Here is a 23,797-nt window from a genome sequence, read left to right on the forward strand (position 1 = left end):
TTCTGGGCCAGCAGCACCTGTTTTCACGGAGGTGGCTAGGGGGGTCAGCCTCACCCTCCTGCTGGCCACACCCCAAACAGACCCTGGTCTCCTGCAGCCTGGATACGCCGAGGGCTCTCTTCCTGGCTCCCCTCCTCTCTGTCTTTTCTAGTGGCCTCTGATGTCAGGACCCTCCATCTGAGGCAGAACCAAAGGGGACTCTACTGCCAGCTCCGCATGGCTCTCTCTCAGCCTTTGCTGGAGCACTGGGAGCTCTGGTTCTGGCCAAGAGGGAGATGGGGCAGGCACACGCCCCCGGACTGCCGCCAGCAGTCCTGAGGCGGCTCGGAGGGCGCAGAGAGGAGAGCGGCCGGGCTGGGGCCTCCACTCGTGGGAAGCACTCCACCATGGCCGCCAAGGCCACCAAGGCCGCGGCGCCCCTGCCCCTCTCCTGCTATAGCCAGGCAGGCTCCTCCGCCCCCCACCCTGGGCCAGGGGCCGCCTCCAGAGCTCTTTCCCAGGGCAGCCAGGCTGCAGACACAGTGGGCTGGAGCCCCCCAACTCTCTAGGCCCTGCAGCACAGGGAAATCCCAGGGAGAAGATGCAGAAATAGTTCTCTCACCCCAGCAAGCAGTCCTGGGCTCACTCATCTCCGCCTGGCCCACACGTGAAACCAGCCAGGACCGCACAGCGGCTCTGAGGAGCACATGGCAGGGCAGACCGGGGTCACACTGCAAAGGCCTTGATAACCGAACTAACATCCTAAGAGACAGTCTAACTAACTACCTAACTAACGAACAGGCAGGGCCAGGACATGCTCTGGGAGCATGAGCACACCGACAGTCGGCTAGAACAGAAGAGGCAGGACCAGAGCCCCATGACATCATGACATCATGCCTGAAATATAGGATATAATCCAGAATTAGCAGCTATAACAAAAGCCAGGAAAACCTCGCCTACAACAACGGACAAATGTGACAACAGGTCACAGAATCTGGAATTACTGACAAGGACAAAAAGGCAGCGGCGACACAGCAGCCATGACCAGTAGCACAGGTGCACAGTCGTGGTGGAGACAGAAGACAAGATCGCGAGAAGGCGTGCCATCTCAACACTGGGGGAAGGGAAAAGCCGGCGGTGCCCCAAGACCTCAGAAACAGTAAGAGAAGGTCTAGCATTTGTGTCCCTGGACTTCCGGAAGGATAAAGGGACAGAACTGAAAGAGCATCTTAAGAAATAAACGCTGGAAACGTCCCACGTCTGCTGAAAGACATGCATCTACGGATTCCAGAAGATGAGCGTGTAGTCTCTACACACTAAGGACAAAGAGTATTCAACGCAGCCCGAGAAAGGGTGGGACACAGATGTGGGAACAGCCACATCGGGGCTTCTCATCAGAAGCTGTGGAGGCCACAGGCAGCCGCTCCCCGGGGCCGGCCACGCATCGGCAAATGCGTCTTGGGGATGGAGGTGACACGCAGATGGGCTGAGAGAAGGAAGCTTGGAGAGTCCGTGGCCAACAGACCTGGCCCGGGAGGGCTGCTGTGAAAGGCATGTCCTCGGACCGCGGGGAAGGGCCGCCGGAATGAAGGGTGGCGGTGCTTTCTAGCCGAGTCTCCTCTCGTGCTTCCACAGCAGTTCCCAGGCTGTGGGAGGGGCTCACTGAGCACAACCCTGGGAGTCACAGTGAGGGAGGGGAGCTGCGACCCCACAGCAGCTACGGAGAGCGCCACGTGACCCATGCTTGAAGTGCAACAGACCACAAACAAAACACTCGGAAGGGCTGAGGGAACTCGAGAGAAGATGGAAGGAGAACCAGAGAAAGACGACAAGAGGGGAGGACAGGAAACACTGCAGGGACAGGCACCGATCCCAGCTCGGGAGTAATCGTGCTCGACACAGATGTGTGCACACTGACTGAACAAGCAGTCTGGCGGGGAGGCCTGGGGGCTCCGTCGGTGAAGCGTCTGCCTTCGGCTCAGGTCAGGATCCCAGGGTCTTGGGATCGAGCCCCCCGTCGGGCTCCCTGCTCAGCAGGAAGCCTGCTTCTCCCTCTCCCTGTTCCTCCCCCAGCTTGTGCTGGCTGGCTCTCAAATAAATATATAAAATCTTAAAAAAAACACATACCAAGTTGTCACACGGGATGATAAAAATACCACCTATGTGCTTTCCACAAGAAACCCGCTTCGAGCAGACCATGCAGGTGGTCAGAGGTGACGTGAAGACACAGCACACGTTGAGCCATGCCTCCATGCACACCGCGGACCTGAGTGTGACCTCGTTTGGAAATGGGTCTTTGCAGACATAGTTGATCGAGATGAGCTGTAGTAGACTCAGGGGACACCACCACACTTTGTGGTCCCACTGGGCATGCTGGCCACCCCAGTCCTTCCACAAAGCACAGTCCTGTGTCCAGGTCGCTGCCAGGAGACACAAGGCTGCCCTCTGCCCTGAGCCGGCATGGGGCACAGACTACACAGGAGATGACTGGGGAGCGGTAGGATGAGTCAGGGGCTGAAATGAAGTGGAAAAGGGAAACAGAGGGGAGCAGGGCTTGGGGAGCCAGGCGGGTGCTCTGAGGAGGGGCTCCAGCAGAGGGGACCACAGGCCAAGGCAGGTGCAGGTGGTTCCCGCCACTGCGGACCAGGACAAGGTGCCAGCGAGCATCTCACAGAGCACCCTCTCTGAATTAGAACCAGAAGAGAACACATAAGCTGACAGGGAAAGTCCCAGCCTGGAGAACCGTGTCACTGGTTCGGCACGGGGCAGACACGGCCGCCCACAAGCACCCCCAATGCTCGGTTCCAGTCCGCGTCCAACAGGGACCGGGGTTCCCTCCCATACCGCCCACGACCGCCTGTGGCAGCCACGGGGCAGGTGCGGCTCGGGGCCAGGAGGGTGGGGCTCCCAAGGACACACCTGTCGCAGTTCCCTGCTGGAGGCTGCCCAGAATCTTCTCACCCAAGAGGTGAATCAACCGCGTCACAACCTGGGGGGCAGAGAAGGAAAGGAGGCCACACTTTGAAACCAAGAAGAGAAGCCCCTTGGATCCCCGTTTTCAAAACCACCATGTCTGCAAAGCCCTCGGGGCTGAGGGCAGTGGTGCGGTTGGCAGGCTGGTCACTGGGCAGTGGGCCCCACTCTGTGGGATGAGGGTCTGCACCACAGAGAGCCCACCGGGGTCCAGCAGGTGTGAGGGGCACATGTCCTGTGACCTGGCGCCCAGGCCAGGGTCTCCTTTTACTTCCAGGGCAGGGAAGCACCAGGGGCAGCCACAACCACCCCACAGGCAAGCCAGGAAGGGCTTCCAGGCGCTCCTGAGGGGGCCTGGCCTGGGCAGGACGTGGGCTGGTGTTACATCGTATCTAGGAAGTAGTACATGGCCACATTATACTGAATTTTTAGAGTCACAAAGTATTTAAGGTCGGAACACCAAGATATCCGTAATTTACTTCAACACTTTTGCATAAAAACAAAGTGAGTTCGATTTTCTGAGCGGTCGGGTTTACGGGTGACAGAGGACCTCCCGTCCGGGCGGCCTCCCTCAGCATCACCACTTTGAGGAGCAGCTGCTGTCAGCTTCAGTGCAGCCGCAACTGTGTCAGAGAGCACACCGGTGGCACAGACGGGGTGACTCGGAGGCTGCTTCTCCTGCGCCCAGCCCCCAGCCCCCAGCGTCAGGCTGGCGTCTGGACTGCCCACGGCCCGGAGCTCTGGGGCTGACTGCGCAGGGGGCAGGCTGAGGCCTCGGGCTCCAGTACCCAGCAGCACCTGCAAACTGACCCGGAGAGCCTCTCTTCCCCCAGGACGCTGCAGTGAAAACACGCACGCAGAAGGCAAGTGACACTGTCCTCGTTTTAGGACGTGAGACCAAAACCAGTTTGAGGAGCGGTCCAAAACACAAGCTAAAAAGGAGTCTGGTTTTTTTTTTTATAACTAATCTAGCATCAAACTGTTCATTGGAGCTAATAAAAAACTCACATTATTATGGAAAATTTTAGTGCACAACAGGTGAGGGAAGAGCCTGTGGCCACACGCCCCGTCACCGCGCTGCGGTCACCGGCTTCACACACCCCCCGGAAAGCTTCGTTGGCTTTCCTGAAACCCGAAAGTTTCAGGCTGATCCGAAACACAGCACTCAATCCGTCAATATGTGAATCTGTATCTCTAGGATCACAGCCTTCAAAAACATACTCGTGATACAATTCTCAGAATTACAGATTTATAATAATCCTAATTAAACATAATTTAACAATTAAATATATTTTAAAAAATTCTACATCAAGTGAAAAGGTTCAAAATAAGCCTGTGAGCACACAAGAAGGCGCTCAACACTTCCAGTCTTCAGGAGAACACAAACTCCCATCCCATGAGCACGTCCTGCCACGAGAGCGGCTAATGTCAAGGGGGTCTGAGCGCATGACAGCTGCCCAGTGACTGGGGCCTTGCAGGGCTGGGACCGTCACTCGGTCCCAGCCCACGGGGGATGGTCGGCAGTTTCTGAAAAAGTTCAGCATCTGTCTCCCCTCTGCCCCTGCCACGCCACCCTCAGGCAGCCCTGAAGAGAGACGGAAAGCGGGCCACAGACCCATGCAGAGCAGCCTTTCCGTAGCAGCCTCACGCTGTGAACAGCGCGCATGCCCGTCAGGACGACAGGTGAGCAAGTGTTTTACTCTGCACTGAAGAGAGCACACCCATGGGGCGCCTGGCTGGCTCAGTGGGTTAAGCCTCTGCCTTCGGCTCAGGTCATGATCCCAGGGTCCTGGGATCGAGCCCCGCATCGGGCTCTCTGCTCAGCAGGGAGCCTGCTTCCCCCTCTCTCTCTGCCTGCGTCTCTGCCTGCTTGTGATCTGTCTGTCAAATAAATAAATAAAATCTTAAAAAAAAAAGAGAGACCACACCCACGAGACGCAGGCCTCAGAGACCACGGCAAGCAACAGAAGCCACCAGAGAACACTGTGCTCTGTGCTACCTCGCTGACGTGAAACCCCAGAACAGATAGAGCAGGCAGTGGTCAGGGGCGGGGGACACTGGCTGGCAACAGCACCCTGGCAGGGTCCCCTGTGCTCTAGGGCACAGAGCAAGCCTGGGGTTGGGGCAAGGCCAGTGCCTGTGCCTGTGTGAGAGCGCCCACGGGGCCTGGCTGCTCGGAGAGGCCGTGGGCCCCGCAGCAGCCTGAGTGTGACGGACAAGCATCAGGACAGGCCCTGGGCCCCTGGGAGCCGCCCATGGAGAAGTCTACGCACCCCGGGGCCGTGGGCATGAGCAGAGCATCCCTCTGTGGGTTCACCAGGAAAGGGCCCGGCAGGAGAGGCAGCGGCCAGGCTTAGCCTTGCTCCCAGCGACCCCGCAGCTCCTGGTGGCCCGCAGACTGGCCCAGCCACCTCCACAACCGTCCTGCTGTTCTCGGGGGTCTCCCGGGGCTGAGACCCAAGCCCTCCCATTTGAACCCAGGTCACCCCACATGCCACAGCCTGGCAGGAGTGCTGCTCCCTGAGGGAGGGAGGAAGGGAGTGGTCCTCCCCGGGTGACACTCGGGACAGTGACTCTGGGGCCAGGCAGGGTACTCCGAGGCCAAGAGCGGCGTCCCCACCCCACGTACGGCGGGCGCAAGAGTCCTGGGGAGCTGGAAGTGACGGAGTGTGAGGGGATGGTGGCAGCCTGGTGGTAACACTGTGGAACAGGGGAGGGTGGTCCTGACGGAGGGGCTGCACACACTGCTGAGCGGCTCAGGAGGGGAGCAGATGTTCTCACCGCTGGGGAGGGAGGGGCTGGCATGGGAAGGGAGGGCCCCTGTGCTGGGCCCCCAGATGGGCCTAGCTCCACCGAAGGGACCAGGGGCTCCAGGCCAGAAACGCACAGGACACATCAGAAGGACTCCAAGGGGCCCCCAGGGACCATATCTGGGGCACAAACATCCAGATGGAAGATGACAGGAAAGGACTACAAACCGTCCAGCTGGCAACGGAACTACGGCAGTCCGCCAAGGGGCTCCCTCTCCCTGGGCCAGCTCTGCGTGCCCAGGAGCCTGGGCAGCCCACGGGTGAGACTCCTGGCGTGCAAGTGGCCCATGGGGATATGTCCCCAGGGAAGGCACTCTAAATGGCTCACAAAATGACATCCCGTCCCTGGTTTCCCACTGGGAAGACCCATGCTGTGATGGAGCTGGGCCTGCCCGCGGGGGATGCAGCAGGGCCTCCGGCCAAGCCCTGCTTGCGAAGTGTGGCTTCCCGACTGGCTGTGCCCTTAGGAGGTCTGTCACTCGTCCGGGAGGCCCCGCGGGCACACGGGGGTCTCAGCTCTATTGCCGTTCCATAAACTTTCCTGATCTGTTCCCTTGGAGGTTTCCACTAACAAGACCCATGTTCTCTGCAAATGTCACAAGTACCCCTTTTCCAAGTGGACACCAGCCGTTTCATTTTTCAACATTTTCTGCTAGGGGAGGAGGGGCCTGTCCGTCCTGGACTCAGGAGTTCCAGAATAAATCGTCTGTTCTAGTCCGAAGCTTTCTTCACTTCTACTCTGTTTACTACCTGTGGCTGAATTCTGCCAAAAGCCCTGATATAATCCTAAGGGTCTTCCTTTTACTTTTTTCCATAATTGATTACGTTTTAATAATTTTCTGACACTGGGCACTAACATTCTGACACTAACATTCCTTAAATGCACCCTAATTAAATAGCATTTTTTATTGTTGATTTACTCAAACGTAGAGTATTTGTAGCTATGCCACAAATGCTTTTCCGTATTTTTATCAAGTTTCAAGTTAAAATTAACTTCATAAAATGAACTGGGGGGTTTTCCTCGTGTTCTAGAGCAGAGAGGTGCGCTGGACAGGCACATGCAGTGCCAAGGGGGAAAGGACAGGCCGTCCCGCTGCTGCCCATCTTCTCCAACCCCTGAGCTGAAAGGCTCTCCCCTGTCCCCAGACGCACACCTACTACTTCAGAGCAGGGAGGCCGACACCGGACAGCCAGCCACACTAACTGCCCCGGGAGCAGCACAGACTCCCCTCATTCTGCGGCTGGCCGCTGGCCCAAGCTCCATCTCCCGTGTCCGAATCCCGAGTTCACCTTCCGTGAGGCAGCGCAGAGAAAGGCCTGTGCTGTGGAAACTGCACATTCCCCGGGCTTGCTCCAGTGCTTGCTAGGACTCCTCGCTGGTTCTAAACACCATGCGGGACATCGCTCAACTTGTGGGATGGGCCAGGCAGGCCTCACTTGCTGGATCCCTGCGTCCCCCTCCTGCCTCCTGGCGGTGCCCAAGTCACCTGTCCCAAGGCCCTTACCCCCACGTGCTGGTCCACATGACACTTCCTTTAAAATGCGCCTGCGCCAGGTCACTCCAATCCGCACCTCCCCCGGTGCTGACAAGGACGCAGCCCTGTGCCTGAAAATCCCAGTTCACGGTCTGGACATCCTGGTCCCTGAAGGCGGCCGGCAACAGGAGTGCTCACCTGTGGGTACCTGCGCTTGATGGAGGTCAGGGCTCCCGCTGGAAGCTTGGCCAGCTCCGAGTCCCGAACAGCATGCACTGTGGTTGCCCGGGCCTGGTGGGTGAGCGTCTCCACCTGAAGAAGAGAGGCTGGGGAGGCACGGCCATACTGCCCATGCGCGCCAGCCCTGCAGGCCCAGCTGGCCGCACTCTGAACCCAACCAGAAGGCAGAGCACACAGCAACACTTTTGGAATGCAGTGTATGGGGGGGACGGGAGGAAAAGGGGCTAGTGTGGCTGGAGAAGCACCAGTGAGAGCTGGCAGTGCCGGGACCCGGGTCAGGCACCCCGAAGAGACTGGCCAGGGCCTCATCCTACACGCAAGTCTCAGAGGAACCACCTCGAGGCATGTTTTCCTGGGTGGGGCGAAGGGGCCGTCCCACCCCTGGTGCTGCAGCCTGGGTGGGAGCATGCACGTCAGGCCCCCAAGAAAGGTGTGCCCCAGGCGGGGGGTAAGCGTCCTCCACAGGTTACTTCCAGGGTTCCCCCCACCCAGGCAGTGGGCCAGCAGTCACCACCGGGCAGGGCATGGTGAGGAGGGAGCCCAGCCGTACCACACCAATGAGGTCTCCACGGCCATACTCGCCCGCCAGGCGCTTTTTGCCATCGTCCTTGCGGATCACGGAGCGCAGCCGGCCACTGAGGACTATGTAGGTGCAGTCTGACTTGTCCCCCTGCCTGCGGGGACAGAGGCTGTTGGATTGGAGGGGCAAGGCCAGGAAGCCCTCCACCACTGGTGGGGGGGAAGAATGCAATCTTCTCACTGTATTCTTCTTGTTTTGGAAAACACAGTTGTTTTACATTAAAAAATATGTATGCTGGGGGCCCCTGGGTGGCTCAGTTAAATGTCTGCCTTGGCTCAGGTCATGATCTCGGGGTCCTGGGACTGAGTCCCATGTCGGGCTCTCTGCTCAGCAGGGAATCTGCTTCTCCCCCTGGCCCCCCCCCACCCCGCTAATGAGCAGGCTCTCTCTCAAATAAGATCTTTGAAAAAAAATAAAGGGCTTTAAAATAAACAAATAAAAACACACATGCTAATACCTAAATGGCTTATTGGTTTTTAAATAAACAACGAAATACTTAAAATCTCCTTGGTTTGAATTTTCAGTTATCACGAAAGTCAACAGCTGTAACCCTGTCTGTGCCCCTGGCTACGGGCACCCGGACGAGATGCAGGGACCCCGAGCGCACGGGCACCTGCAGCCGCGCCGTTTAGCGTCACCTCCGCTGGGCCACCTTGAAGGGCAGCGTGGACTTGCAGGGAACGACGCAGGGAGATGCCCGCGAGAAAGCGTGTGTGTCCGAGTGTGCGCACGCACGGGGTGGTGAGCGCAGGGGGCAGAGCTGAGTCCGTCAGCGGCACCGCCTCCCCCGGGGGCACGTGTAGAGGGCAAGCCTCCCTCCCCGCGGGCCCCACCTGTACACCGCGCGCCCGGCCTCCACCTCCATCCAGTCCAGCGCAAAGTCGATCTGCCGCACGAAGGACGACACCCGCTTCACCACAGTGTGCGCGACACCCAGGACCACGGTGGGCTGCTTCCGCATGATTCTGCCGGTGAGCCCAGAGTCACGCCCGCCCACCACGGCCGGCAGCCACTCCTGCCAGTGCCACCCCTGCCCTCCAGGCCACAGCACTTGAGAGGTGGCAGGACCCATACCCCGTTCATCAAACTTGCAACATAATGCCACGTTGCGAGTGACAGAGACACGGGCCCAGGGCTAGGACAGAGCGCAGTGCCCACTCAGCTGCCTGCTCCGTCGTGGCCCATGGACAGCTGCCCTGGGACAGGCCGCAGAGCCCCTGCCCACTGCCATCTGCCCCCCAGATGTGCTCTGAGCACAGGCCTCACGTGGGGGCCCGACCCAGTAGTGGGATGTGAAGTCCCTGCCCCCCAACAATGTGCCGTGAACTCCAGAGGGGGCGGGGAAAGGAGGCGAGAGGGGCACCAGACAGGGTGAGGCCGAGAGGTTGGAGGACAGCCACCACGCGGGGCCTTGAGTCGGGAAAGGTGCTGAGAGGCTCCTGGCACAATGGAGTCCCTGGCAGGCTCTGGCCAGCAGGAACCCGAGGCTCCAGTTCCCTGTTGCCGCCCATAAGCAGGCTGCCGGCGGCGAGGGCGGAGGCAGGGCAGCCCCAGAGTGTGGAGGCTTCTGGAGGGCAGCAGGGCTGTGGCCAGCTCAGGGGCCGCAGTGGGGCTGGGGCTACTGCAGGACTTGGCCCGAGCAATGGGCAGGCAAGACGCACCAGTCCCAGAGCAGACGAAAGGTAGAAGCAGGAGCAAAGTGCGGGGAGACCTACGGCTCAGCTTCGGACAACAGCCTGCGGAATCCCGGAGGTGCCCCCACGGATGTCGGCACAGCAGGCCGACACACAAGTCTGCACTCAGGAGCGAAATCTGGGGAGGCCCAGGACTGGACGAGACCGCCCGGGACACCTGTCAGACAGCGTCTACAGGGCAGGAGCTGCTGACGGCAGGAGCCGCGTGCCGCCAGCACGTGCACGCCGACACACTCACGGAGTCAGGCTGAGGACACCGCTGGGCCTGGGCAGGCCGGACAGGGCTGGCAAGGCCCTGCCTGCACCCAGGCTTAGGGAAGATGTGGACTGTGTCTTCCTGAAGAGGAGCTGCAGTCCTCTGGGGCTAACCCCGTCGTGCCACCTCACCCCACAGGCCTTGCCCTTGTCCCCGGGACTCCTGTCTCCAGCGTGAGAAGGGCCAGAGGCAGGACCCCGAGAGGTGCCCGACGGGGGCCCTGCCACGGCCACCACCGCCCAGGAGCCACCCAGGCTGGCCTGGACTCACTCATAGAAGTGGGCCTTGGAGATGGAGAGGAAGCGGCAGTCCCTGTTGGCCTTGATGGTGAAGATGAGGGGCTCTCCTGTGAGCACGGCCAGCTGGCCCACCATCTCCCCGGGGCGCACGACGAACAGGCCGGTGTCCTCTTCGCTGTCAATCTTCCGCTGGTACACGTGCAGCAGCCCCGACACCACAAATAGGATGTTCACGTCCTGACCAAACAAGGGGTGTGGGCTGGAGGCCACAGGGCCTGGCTGTGGGCTGCGCTTCTCCTGTGCCTATGCTGTCTCACGTCACTGTTCCTGGGCTGGGATCTCCCAGAGGAAGTGTCAGTAGGGTCCATGGTTTCACCATTTGATGATCAATCACAGGGGGTCAGTTCTCTGGTGGCAGAGAGCCTGGCCACAGACGCACACCCCTCCCGCACATCAGCCAGCCTGCGCAGCCACGCGGCCCTGCTGCCCGGGAGACGGCCGTCCAGAGGCCTCCAGATGTGCTCCCTTCTCTCCCCACGCGGCCCTGCTGAGTCTCCCCGACCCTACACACATCACACGTCTGCCAGGCGTGCCCGTGAGACTACTCCAAGGCCAACCTCACTGTGTCCATTACCTGCCTATCTCCAGACCTGCTCTCCCCTACTCTGGTCAGACCACTCCTCTCTGGTCTGAGCAGGAAAGGGCCAGTGCAGGGCTCTGGGAGGCCTGAGAGCAAGGCTTGGCCCTCAGGGTCTCGGAGGCCAGGGGCAGATGGGCTGGCTCCACACCCCATGCCCCCCAAACAGCCTCTGAGGGGTCCCCGGGCACTGGGTGCCACAGAAGGCAGTAGCGGGGACTGAGGCCTGTGAGCGGGCGAGGGCCCTCCGGACCCTTGGCCCTGACTGACTGGGCACAAGAGAGTCAGCCAGCAGTGTGCTTCCTCTGGGGAGAGGAAGAGCCTTTCCTGGTCATGGCGCAGACCAGAGGGAAGAAGGGGGAGAGAGAGAAGCGGTGACTCTGATGCCTTCGGACACCCATAGAGCATCCCCTTGGGGGCCTCACACCACCCTGTCCCCAGGCTGGACCTCCAAGCCTTCCCCATCCAGGGCTTACAGGCACCTGCTGCCTGGGCACGTCTGTCCCCACGTCATGCCCCTGGGTCTGCACAGCTGGCTGCCATCATCTAGACCCCTTGGGACGGGGTGGAGGGCCCAGGCTCGGCCTGCTCACCCAACAAGAAAGACCCGTCTCATCAAAGCTGCTCTAAAAGCAAACCAGACAAAACACTGTCCACCAGGCTAGTGCAGGGGCCAGAGAAAGCACAACTCCTACAGAGAGAGACGCCCCGACCATGCCAGCAGCGGGGGAGACGAGCGCCCAGGAGGGCAGGAGCTGTAGAGATTATTTTTGCTTGCCCAGCAGAATGTGGCTTTCAGAACCAGAAATCAGGTTCATTTCACTTAAAAAAAAAATGTTTTTCACCTGTATTTGGATTTGAGAATTGAGAAAACAAAAGCATCTCTTCTGCACCAGACTGTGAGATCGGTGATGACTCTCGTACAAACGTGCGGACACATGTGTCTGTGAGCGCGGACACGCACCCTCCCCCACGAGGACGGGCAGGGTGACTGGCACCATGTCTGCAGACACCCCCACAGCCCGGGGTAAGGAGCGCCCCAGGGCCAGGGGCCATGGGCCCTGCATCGCACGACCAACGCTGGGCAGCCCTGGGGACCGCTCCCTCTGACCGCAGCCCTGGGCTCACCTGGTCTCCTTGCCTCGACACCACTGTGCCCCCCGGAACATGGAGCAGCGACACCCGGTCATCCAAGAGCGAGGGGTCCTACAAACAACGTAGGGGTCAACACACCCTGGCCCCCACAAGGAGCATGGATGGACCGTGCCGAGGACCACTGCCACGCAGCACCCTGCACAGCTGCCCATGGCAAACGGGTGCCCTTGGCGTAGGACACCCCATCATGGGGCCCCAGGGCCTCATGGGCTGTACCTCCAGGCGCTCTGGCGGGCTCCCGTAGGAAGTGGAGAAAATGCCTTTGGGCCTCCAGCAGGCGGAGGGAAAGGAACCATCCTGAACCCACCCAGCACTTTCTGCTCCACTGGCCTGCCCTTGGGGCAAATGATTTCAGCAGAGCCTAGGCTGCTGGGGTCCACAAGGCCTTCGCTAACCAGGGGAAGGGGAGGTCGGGGTAAAGCAGGAGTGCAGCCCGGACGCGCGGGCCTCACTGCAGACAGACGGACGGAGGGGTCACAGCGTGCCCCGCTCCCCATGCCTCACCGCCCTGGGACCCAAGTTCTGTTGGCTGCAGTGCCTTCTCTTTCTTTATCAGTGATAAACTTAATATAACCAGTGCTGTTAAAAGCAACAATTCAAGACCATGAATCTCTTCAAAGGTGCAGAGGGTTACCGCAAGGCCAGCCAGCAGTGATGAAATGCTGGGGTGTGGAGTCAGGGTGCACGGACGGCCCAAGTGAGGAAGACGCCTCCTTCCCCCACTGCCCCTCTTCAAGCCCAGAGCCCCTGGGAAGCATGAGCAGAGGCGGTGCGGGTGTGCGGTGGCTGGCCGTCCCATCCTGTGCTTCCCAGAAGCCTAGACAGCAGGGCCTGGAGGTTGCTGTACCCTCAGAGGCCAAGCAGGAGGCACATGTTGGAGCCTGCTTCTCTCTCCGCCTCTGCCTGCCTCTCTGCCTACTTGTGATCTCTCTCTCTCTCTCTGACAAATAAATAAATAAATAAAATCTTAAAAAAAAAAAAAATCAATGGTCTGAACGCACCAATTAAAAGACAAAGGTTGTCAGACTAGCCAGAACTGGAAGTTGTCTCCAAGAAGCCCACCTTAAACGTAAAGACACACGCAGATGGAAGCGGACGAGCGGAGAAAGACAGGTTGGCGCTGACCAGAGAGCAGAAGCGGTTTGTGCCTCGGATGGAGCCGATTGCAGAGAAGGAAGGTGAGAAAGGAGAGCAGGCGTCAGAAAGTGGGAAAGGGTTGGTTCTCAGACACACGACAACCCACTTGTAATGTGTGCGCACCTGACCACAGAGCATGAGCCTGCGGGAGACAGACCGACAACGACAGGACAAACAGATGGACTCGCGACAACAGCTGGAGACTCCGTCCACTCTGTCGGAACACACAGACCCGGCAGCAGAAAGCCAGTGAGGACACAGCTGGCCGCAACAGGACCATCCAACACCTGGGCAGAATTCGTATCTGTAATTACTTCACACAAAGAGGCAGAACACAGCCTTCTCACGGGAACACTCACTGATGCCCTCTACCTCCCGCCATAAACGCCATCTCCATAAATCCAAGAAAATGCTAATCATACGACGTCTGTTCTCAGAGCACAGCGCAATGACCCTAGAAGTCTTAACAGAAAGATAACTGGAAGTTCCGAAAATACTTGGAAATTAAACAATACCCTTCTTTTCTTAAAGATTTTTTTTTAAAGTAATCTCTAAACCCAATGTGGTGCTTGAATTCACAATCCTAAGCTCAACCCACTGAGCACCCCAGGCGCCCGAACAACACACTTATTATTTTTTTAAAATATTTAATTTATTGATTTGACAGAGAGATCACAAGTAGGCAGAGAGGCAGGCGCAGGGCGTGGGTGGGGGGGGGGAAGCAGGCTCCCCGCTGAGCAGAGAGCCCGATGTGGGGCTCGATCCCGGGACCCTGGGATCATGACCTGAGCCAAAGCAGAGGCTTTAACCCACTGAGCCCCCAGCGCCCCAAACCTTTCCTTTTTTTTTTTTTTTAAAGATACTTATTTATTTATTTATTTATTTGACAGAGAGAGACACACACACACACACACACAGTGAGAGAGGGACCTGAAGCAGTGGGATTGGGAGAGGGAGAAGCAGGCTTCCCACCGAGTAGGGAGCCCGATGCGGGGCTCGATCCCAGAAACACTTTTTAAAAAAAGATTTTTATTTATTTATTTTGGGGGGGGTTGTCGGCAGAAGGAGAGAAGCAGACTCCCTGCTGAGCGCAGAGCCCTCATCAGTAAAACTGACAAGCCCGTAGCCAGACTAAGAAAAACGGGAAAAAAAGTAAATTATTCATCCCAGAAACGAAAGATGGGTCATCACTACAGAAGCCAAACTAAGTAAAAGGATAATAAAAGAATACTATGAGCAACTCTATGTTCAACAACGTGGTGACTGAGATGAAATGAGCCCATTCCTTGAAAGACACAATCCACCGAAATTCACACAAGACACCACCTGAATAAGCCTCTATTTATTAAGAAATTCAATCAGCAATCAATAACCTTCCAAAACAGAAAGCACCACGCCCAGATGGGCTGGTTCCCTGGTAGATTCTACCAAAGATACAAGGAAGAAATTCTAACAATTCTTTATAGGGAAACATGGGGGGCTTGGTCGGTGACACCTCTGCCTTCCACTCAGGTCAACGACCCTGGAATCGAGCCCCACGTTGGGATCCCTGCTCTGCAGGGAGCCTGCTTCTCCCTCCGCCCCCTGCTCATGCTCCCTCTTTCTCCCTTTCTAATAAATAAATAAAATCTTAAAAGAAAATTCTCTACAATCGCTTTCAGAAAATGGAATTCTTCTTAGCTCATTCAATGAGGCCGGAATTTCCCTAAAACAAAAACCAGAGGAAAACATTACTAGAAAACAATAGACCAGTACCTCCCAGGCGCGAAAATTCCCAAAACAGTGTTAGCCAATCAAATCCAACAACATAGAAAAAGAATTAATACACAACAACCAAGCCGGGTCTGTCCCAGGTATGCAAGGCTGGTCCAACATTTGAAAATCAATTAATGTAATTCATCCCATCAACAGACCAAAACAGATAAATCGCATGGTCATATCAATAGATGCAGACAAGCACGCGACAAAACCCAACCCCCAGTCGTCACAAAAACTCTCAGTAAACCAGGAATAGAGGGGAACTTTCTCAACTTGATAAAGACTATCCACAAAATCACATCACATCACCTCATCTTAATGATGAGAAACTGGAAGTTTTCTGGCTAAGATCAGGTACAAGGCAAGGATGTCACCTCACCATTCCTTTTCAACATTGTGCTGGAAGTCCTTGACAATTCAATAGGCAAGAAAAGGAAATACAGGGGCGCCTGGGTGGCTCAGTTGTTAAGCCTCTGCCTTCGGCTCAGGTCATGATCTCAGGGTCCTGGGATCAAGCCCCGCATCAGGCTCTTTGCTCAGCAGAGCCTGCTTCCTCCTCTCTCTCTGCCTGCCTCTGCCTACTTGTGATCTCTCTCTGTCAAATAAATAAATAAAATTAAAAAAAATAGACTATTTTTAAAAAATCTATATCTATCTATCTATATAATCAGAATCCCTCCTTCCTGCACAAAAGTTAGCTCTGTCTCATTAAATCTCAGAAAGGTAAAGCAAGACAATGTTTAAAAAACAATATAGAAAACATCTTTATGAAGTTGAAGTAAGAAACAACTTCTTAAGCAAGGCACAAAAAGCACGAACCATAAAGGAAAAGACTGGTAAGTTCACAGAGTTATAATTAAGAACTTCTGTCTAGGTACCATTCAGAAAGCAAAAAAAAGCAAATGATAGAGCAGATCATTTGCAAAACAGACTCTTCTTTAGAAAATATAAAGAAATGCTTACAGTCACAAAGGGAGACAGAAAATGGGCATAAGTCCCAAACCACCGCCTCCCCAGAAGCAGACAAAGGAGACGCGTGGAAGGTGCCCGGCCCTACTAGGAATCAAGAAAATGTCATTCAGGGGCGCCTGGGTGGCTCAGTGGGTTAAGCCGCTGCCTTCGGCTCAGGTCATGGTCCCAGGTCCTGGGTTCAAGCCCCGTATCGGGCTTTCTGCTCAGCGGGGAGCCTGCTTCCTCCTCTCTCTCTGCCTGCCTCTCTGCCTACTTGGGATTTCTCTCTGTCAAATAAATAAATAAAATCTTAAAAAAAAAAAAAAAAAAAAAAAGAAAATGTCATTCAAACCAAAAGCTGGGGCGCCTGGGTGGCTCAGTCATTAAGCATCTGCCTTCAGCTCAGGTGGTGATCCCGGGGTCTTGGGATCGAGCCCTGCATCGGGCTCCCTGCTCTGCAGGAACCCTGCTTCTCCCTCTCCCTCTCCCCCTGCTTGTGTTCCCTCCCACTGTGTCTCTCTCTGTGAAATAAATAAATACAATCTTAAAAAAAAAAAAAAGCTGTACTCAACACTGTGCCCGTATTATCTGAAACGGAAAAGGCTGAAAACCTGGACGCTGTCATGCATGCAAGGCCACGGGAGCCCCTGATCTGGGCGAGGGGATGCACAACCTCCGGGACACAGACATGTCCACTCATGTCCCTCCACAGCGTGGACAAGGGATGGACACTGAGTCCTGTGCTGGCAGAGCCTCCAGGACCAGCAACCATGTGGGCAAGTCACAGACAGGCCACCAAGCAAGGAACAGCAGGCCCAGGGGCCACATGGGATGAGTCACGCACAGAGAGTCCCCACACAGGCGCTGGGCAGTGCTTCCTGGAGAGGAGGGGCCGGGGCCACAGAGGGCACCCAGCTGGTTTTGGGGAGCTACTAACAGTTTGGTCCCTGGCATGGTGGTTCCATGGGCACCCACATCCTTCTGTATACAGGGTATTCACAACTCTTTAAAATGTGAGGGGAGAAAAGGATAAAGAGAAAATGGGCACGTGATGAAGACCCAGTCAGGAGATGGTCACTTTTAACCCTCACAGGGCATCCTGGGGGTGTCCGAAGTGTGCAGAGCGCACAGGATGCTCGGCCCGTTCCTGCCCCTGCAAGCACGCGGGGGAGGGCAAGGGGCGCTGAGAAGACGGTGCCAGGGAGAGGGTGTGCAAAGCCAGCAGCAGCAGGACGCCGTCCTGAGCAGTCCCAAAGGGAGCCCCGCCTCAGGCAGGGCCTGTGGGGGCCCCGACCCAGGACACAAGGCCCAAAAGCAGTGGGTTCTTATAAGAAGAGTTTGTGGGAGTCGGCACCCGCCCCTCCAGAGACTGTGCGCGTCTCCCTGCTCACCTCAGCCGGAGAGAGGGCAGGAGAGTGGCTACTTACGTCCAGCTTCATCAAGGTGAGCAGGTCCTTCTTGGCGGCTCTGAAGATGGCGTCTGTCTTCCTGCTGCAGGCAGTCTCGTTGGAGTTGGCCTCTGAGTAGTGGAAGACCGCAGAGGGAGCGTCTGCAACCGTCACGTTCCTCTTGGACTTGAAAGAGCACAGGCAGCACAGTCAGAGGGACGTGGCAGGGACAAGGTTCCCGCAGGGAGCACTATGCCAAGGCAGAGCACAGCCTGATAGAGGAGAGAGGGTCCCCGCCTACCTTGCTGGCCATGGCGCTCCCAGGGCGTTCCTCTGCCTGGAGGAGGACCCTGGCACGGTCACATGCCATCCTCAGGTCTGAGGTAGCCCCTGCTATGTTCCCTACAAATGGAGGGAAGAACCAGGACACTGTGCTGACCCGCCGGACACGTGGGTCCATACACACTGGCGGAGGGCTGGCTGAGCTCTCCCCCTGCAGGCGGAACGGCACAGACCCTGGGAGCTGAGACGCGGGTCACTGGACTGCAGCCACCGTGCTGGCACGCATGCTCTCTTGTGACCCACAACCAAGTTTTTTTTTTAATTAAAAAAATTTTTTTGAAGATTTTATTTTTAAGTAATCTCTATACCTAAGATGGGGCTCTTACTCACAAATCTGAGATCAAGAGACCCACACTCCACTGGCTGAGCCAGTTGGGCGCCCCCACAACCAACTCTTAATCCCGAGACACTGTGCATTCCCAGTATTTGCTGTAGTATCATTATATTACGTGACAACGTATTCATGTTACGTATCTTATTAACATATTATTGTTTTGGGGCGCCTGGGCGGCTCAGTGGGTTAGGCCTCTGCCTTCGGCTCAGGTCATGAGCTCAGGGTCCTGGGATCGAGTCCCGCGTCGGGCTCTCTGCTCAGCCGGGAGCCTGCTTCCCCCCTCTCTGCCTGCCTCTCCACCTACTTGTGCTCTCTCTCTGTCAAATAAATGAATAAAATATTTTTTAAAAAATTAAAAAATTAAACCCAGCTGGGGCGCCTGGGTGGCACAGTCCAATTCTGTCCAATTCTTAATTTCGGCTCCAGTTGTGACATCAGGGTCAGGAGATCAAGCCCCGTGTCAGGCTCTGTGCTCAGCACAGAGTCAGCCTGAAATTCCCCCTCTCCCTCTGCCCCCCCAACTTGTGCTCTCTCTTAAATAAGTAAATCTTCAAAAAAGATATTGTTAAAAATAAAACTGTACCATGGTCCCTGTGACTAACCCATGCGCACGGTAACGGTCACACAGCTCTACACAGTGCTGCTCTGATTGTCAGTTTACGCACATCGCGTGCGGTGCAGACAGCATGTAAGACGCCGGAGTCCCTCCGCTCTCTGCAGACCCAGATCTCACACAGGGCACCACCCGCAGGACCCGCGGGAAGCGACTGTGCCTGCATGTTTGCGGAACTGTGTGATCCTGAGTCGAACTTTAGGACAGGGGCCTGCTTTTAGTCTCAGTTATCTGTCACTGAAGTTTTTTTATTTGAAAAATTTGCGAAACACATTTTTTAAAATGGGGCAGGTCAGCCGAATAGCCATATGGAAAAAAGTGTATCATGTCCTGTATGCACTTTAGATCAAAGAGCCAATCCTAGAGAGATAAATATGAAAGGTAAAATGTTAACTCTTACAGGCAGATTTCCTAAACAGGACAAAAGATGCATTAATTACAGAAGAAAAAAATTTGATAAATTGGACTCCATTAATTTTACAAACTTCTATTCATGAGAAGACACTCTTAAGCATGTGAAAAGTGAGAGCAGAAAATATCTTCCACACACATCCCCAAACGGACTCGCACAGAGACCTAAAGAACCGTCAGCCCATTAGGAGCGGTGACAATCCAAGAGAAGAGCACACGAAAGACCATGCAGCCAACCCCAATGGAGGTGACAAGTCCTAGGGCTCAGGAGTCGTCAGGAGGACAGGCAGCGGCCACCGTGGGGCCCACTGGGCCAGAGCAGCTGGGGTGAGGAAGATAGGAAGAAGCCAGCGGGCGGGTGGGGGCCTCCTGCCAGCAGCACTGACGCAGAAGGCCAAGAGTGCCTGAGTGGGACAGAGGCCTGAATCGCCCAGATCCAAATGCTGACAGCTACACGTGCTGGGGCCCCTACAGGGCGACAAAGCCTCAGGAGGGCGGGGAAGCACACACCCGAGCGGCGCCCAGAAGACCGCGCGCCACGTCTCCTGAGCCGAGGGCAAGCGCTCTTTGACCAGCCCTTCCCGCGGGAGCAGGGACATGTGCTCAACGGACACACAAACGCGGTGTGTTCGCACCAGACACCGGACCCTCCGCTGAGTACAGCTGTGTTTTGCGGCACATGACACGGATGGGCACGAGACACCAGCTGCACGGACGCAGCAAAACCCGGCCCCAGCTCGCGCTGCGGGGACTCAGGAGAGCAGGGAGCCCGGTGGGACAGGTGGCGAGCCTGACACCTCGGATGAGGGGGGCTGGAGCTGCTGCTTTCTGCATGTGGGCGTTGGCCTCACAGGCGAGCTGTTTGTGAGCCGTGGCCCCACGGCCCGTTGACGATCTACACCTCCTGTGCTCATGTTACACGGGCGGAAACGGTCAGTGAGAACCAAAAACAACCTGGTGCCCGGGCAGAAGCAGGTGAACATCCCAGGAGAACACAAGATGCCTGGAGAGAAGATCCAGGTCATGAACTACCCAGAGCGGGCGAGGCGCAGAGACAGAAAGCAGACCCGTGGCTGCCTGGGGCCGGGGCAGAGCTGACTGGACGTCTCTGCTGGCTGACAGAATGTTCTGAGATTACATTTTGCGAATATACTAATGAATGATACACTTTAAAAAAGTGAACTCAATGGTATGTGAAATACATCTCCAAAAACCTATTACTAGGGGCGCCTGGGTGGCTCAGTGGGTTAAGCGTCTGCCTTCGGCTCGGGTCATGATCTCGGGGTCCTGGGGTTGAGCCCCGCATTGGGCTCTCTGCTCAGCAGGGAGCCTGCTTCCGCCCCTCTCTCTGCCTGTCTCTCTGCCTACTTGTAATCTCTGTCTGTCAAATATATAAATAAAATCTTAAAAAAAAAAAAAAAAGACTTTTACTAAAGAAAAAAGTAGGGGGGGGCGCCCAGGTGGCTCAGTCGTTAAGCGTCTGCCTGGCTCAGATCATGATCCCAGGGTCCTGGGATCAAGCCCCGCCTTAGGCTCCCAGCTCAGCGGGAAGCCTGCTTCTCCCTCTTCCACTCCCCCTGCCTGTGTTTCCTCTCTCACTGTATCTCTGTCAAATAAATAAAATCTTCAAAAAAACCCCAAAAATAAATGTATATTCAAAAACTTGACACCAAAGAAAGATGGCACCAAAAAAGGCAATAGGAAACAAAAGACTGTTTCGTGAACGGCACCGTGTAAGTTATCACCACACAAAGTAAGGACAGGCTGAATCTCTGACTTCGAACAAGCACGAAGGGCAAAGGAAGGAGCCGTACGTGCGGAAGGCGGACGATGCCGCTTGCAGAAGAGGACCTGGGAGGACACACTCAGGCCCCAGTGAATGAGGCCAGAGCAAGGAGGAAGGCGCTAGAAGCGGGCAGAGAATACGAGCAGACAGTTCTTTGTTTTTTTTTAAAAGTAGTCTCCACACCCACCGGGGGGCTCGAGCTCAACCCTGAGATCAAGCATCACACACTCGACCGACCCAGCCAGCCACGCACCCCTGAACAGACAGTTCTGGAAGAGGGAACCCAAACGGGTCTCAAACACACCAGACGATGAAACCGCCAACGACTCAGAGAACACACAAACAAGACAGACTCTCCAACGTGAGAGCAGAATTAGAAGGCGAGAAGGAGCGAGCTAGTTTGTGCAGACGGCGGTGGGGGGTGAGCATGGGAGTCCCCGGCAGCACCGTGGGTCGCCCCGGGAGAGCGTCCAGGCCGCAGCACATGGAGCCCATGACCAGGTCCCGTGGGCAAGGGGCCCAGAGAGGGGCAGAGAGCTTCCGAGACAGCGCAGCAGAGGCAGAGCGGGGAGGAGCCCGCACGGACAGCCCCTGGAGAGCTTGGCTTCGTTTTTTAAAGATTTTATTTACTTGTTTGACAGAAGGAGAGAGAGAGAGGTGGAGGGAACGCACAAGTAGGGGAAGCGGAAGAGGGAGAAGCAGGCTCCCCGCGGAGCAGAGAGCCCGATGCAGAGCCAGACCCCAGGACTCCGGGATCATGACATGAGCCGAAGACGGACGCTTCACCGACAGAGCCCCCCAGGCGCCCTGAGAACTCGGCTTTAACGAAAGCAGGTACTGGTGGCAGCTGAAGGGCCAGAGGGCCTAGGAGACCCATTTCAGCAGAGGATGCCACACAGCGGTGTGCTGGCGACCACAGCCCAGCACAGGGGACAAAGGATGGCCCTGGGGGAGGCACTCCCGCAGCGGCCCGGCGCAGCCACAGGGATGCGGAGCCCTGGGACACAGACGCCAGGCAAGGGTAAAACAGGGCAGTGTAGAGAGGAGCCCACAGGATGCTCAGGGCAGCAAGACACTCGCCACCGCACCTAATTGAGCCAGAGTGTGGGCACAGGGTCCTCTAGGCCTCAGAGCTTGCCCACCCGTAAATGCTCCAAGCTCAGGGTGTCCAATGCCTTACCGAGTGGGACAAGAGGCATCTGGTCTCCTGCCCGGGCCTTGCCAAGCTCATCCAGGGTCTCTTCATGGACGGAAGGCAGTGGGAAGGACCGGCTCCTCTTCAGCGGCGGCCCCGAGCCCGCTGCACGGCTGCCCCCTCGATCCGCTGGGAGGCGACAGGTAGGAAGGAAGCCCTCTGTTCTCACGGTGGCACACAAAGCTCACGTCTCAAGGCCCCGAGGCCTCAGTGTCAGCACCCACCTGCCTGAGGCATGGCGGGCCGGCCTTGGACGCAGGCCCTGCTCTGCCCCTCCTAGGTCTTCCTGAACTGACTTGCCCCTCACAGCCAGCCTCCTCCACCAGGCTGAGGACTTGCGGGTCCCCTTCCCAGTGGCGGTCCTAGCTGAGGGGACCATCTCGGCACACTTGGCATGAGCCTGGCACACATTGGTGCTCCACCGGCTCCTCAGGTGAACGAGCCTGAAAACCACCTTCTGGGAAGGCTCTGAGCTGGGCACTGCAGCTTTGGTCCATGAGTCCGTAAACACACAGGTGAGCTACGCCACACTCATTAGCGTGGCTGTGTGTTACAGTCACCCTGAAGGTGACTCGTAGCCAAGAAGCCTCAATGGACAGTTTCTTTCCCCAGATCTGGGACCTTCTCAAAAGCTCGGAGCAACAGGAGGCTTGGAATCTGCTCCTGACAGCTTTTCCGTGGGGCCAAGTCCTCCCACAGAGACAGGGGAGAGGGGAGGGGTGGCTGGGGTGGGAAGGAGACCCAGACTCAGGCTGGAGGCCAGTCTGGGGACTGTACCTGGGTCGCAGGTCTCCTGGGGCCGCAGGGGCCTCTCCAGACGATCCTCAGAGCCGCAGCACGCCTGCCTCTTGGCCTTCCCGGCAGCCACACTGGCCACAGACACCAGGGGGATGGCCTGGCTCTCCTGGGATGTGAGAGAGCAGCTGGTGCTCCAGGGTCACACCTGGGCTAGTGCTCTCAGCAGCCACACTTGGGAGAACAAGAGGGGTGGCAACCAGCACAGAGACCAGCCGTGTGCTTGAAGCAACAGGAGCCCAGTGGGCTTTCTCCTGGCTACTCTATCATATTTAAATGGTGGTCAACATTGTCAGAAACCTTAACGCTCTTCATTAAAAAGAAAGGTAATGGGACGCCTGGGTGGCTTAGTTGGTTAAGCAGCTGCCTTCGGCTCAGGTCATGATCCTAGCGTCCTGGAGTCCCACATCAGGCTCCTTGCTCGGCGGGGAGCCTGCTTCTCCCTCTGCCTGCCATTCTGTCTGCCTGTGCTCGCTCTCTCTCCCTCACTCTCTGACAAATAAATAAATAAATAAGAAAGGTAATGCAGAAAACAAAAGGATCTGCCTTAAAATACCAGTGAAGGAAAACAATAAACCCTAAAACCCATCAGAAGCAGGAGAACCCCACATGCAGGGCTGACCCCAGGAATGAGCGATCCGCATCCAGGTCCCCTTGAAGCAGGGCCCACGAGGGTTTCATCTATATCGACTGCTCACAGCAGCTCTGCAGGGAGCAAGTTGGCCCCTCCGCCCCCAGTGCCAACAGGAGGGACCCCGAGGGACAGGAGGGGACTGCCTCCACTGGCAGGCAGGCAGCGTGTGCCCGTTGGACAACAGGAAAGGGGCAGGGGACCTTATGGACCGAGGTGACTGAAGGAGCCACATTCAGGCCAAACTATCGGCTCTCCCAGAATGGGCATTGGAGGGGCCCCATACCCCAAATCTCTCAGGTGGGACCAGTTTCTCAGCGCACGGCCTCGCGAGAATTGAGCTGCCGACTCACCCGCCAGCCCCGGCTTCACGGCAGAGGAGTAAACACAGCCCCACCAACCCCTCCCCAGGCCCAGG

At 56.8% G+C, this 23,797-nt stretch overlaps 1 protein-coding gene across 2 annotated transcripts in view; it reads right to left on the reverse strand.

The window, feature by feature from the left end:
- Nucleotides 1-23,797, reverse strand: part of LOC111145773 (patatin like phospholipase domain containing 7) — a 59,818-nt gene that overhangs the window by 21,879 nt on the left and 14,142 nt on the right. For both annotated transcript variants that reach the window (XM_022500963.1, XM_022500964.1), the window contains exons 12-21: nucleotides 22,731-22,857; nucleotides 21,939-22,082; nucleotides 17,574-17,674; nucleotides 17,312-17,458; nucleotides 12,012-12,089; nucleotides 10,278-10,483; nucleotides 8,891-9,022; nucleotides 8,028-8,151; nucleotides 7,436-7,549; nucleotides 2,899-2,968 (exon numbers count right to left, since the gene is read on the reverse strand). In XM_022500963.1, the coding sequence (XP_022356671.1) occupies nucleotides 2,899-2,968; nucleotides 7,436-7,549; nucleotides 8,028-8,151; nucleotides 8,891-9,022; nucleotides 10,278-10,483; nucleotides 12,012-12,089; nucleotides 17,312-17,458; nucleotides 17,574-17,674; nucleotides 21,939-22,082; nucleotides 22,731-22,857 (1,243 nt within the window). The remainder of the gene's footprint in view (nucleotides 1-2,898; nucleotides 2,969-7,435; nucleotides 7,550-8,027; nucleotides 8,152-8,890; nucleotides 9,023-10,277; nucleotides 10,484-12,011; nucleotides 12,090-17,311; nucleotides 17,459-17,573; nucleotides 17,675-21,938; nucleotides 22,083-22,730; nucleotides 22,858-23,797) is intronic.

Source organism: Enhydra lutris, unplaced genomic scaffold (assembly GCF_002288905.1).
Source record: "Enhydra lutris kenyoni isolate GAN:26980312 unplaced genomic scaffold, ASM228890v2 scaffoldscaffold13, whole genome shotgun sequence".
NCBI lineage: Eukaryota > Metazoa > Chordata > Mammalia > Carnivora > Mustelidae > Enhydra > Enhydra lutris.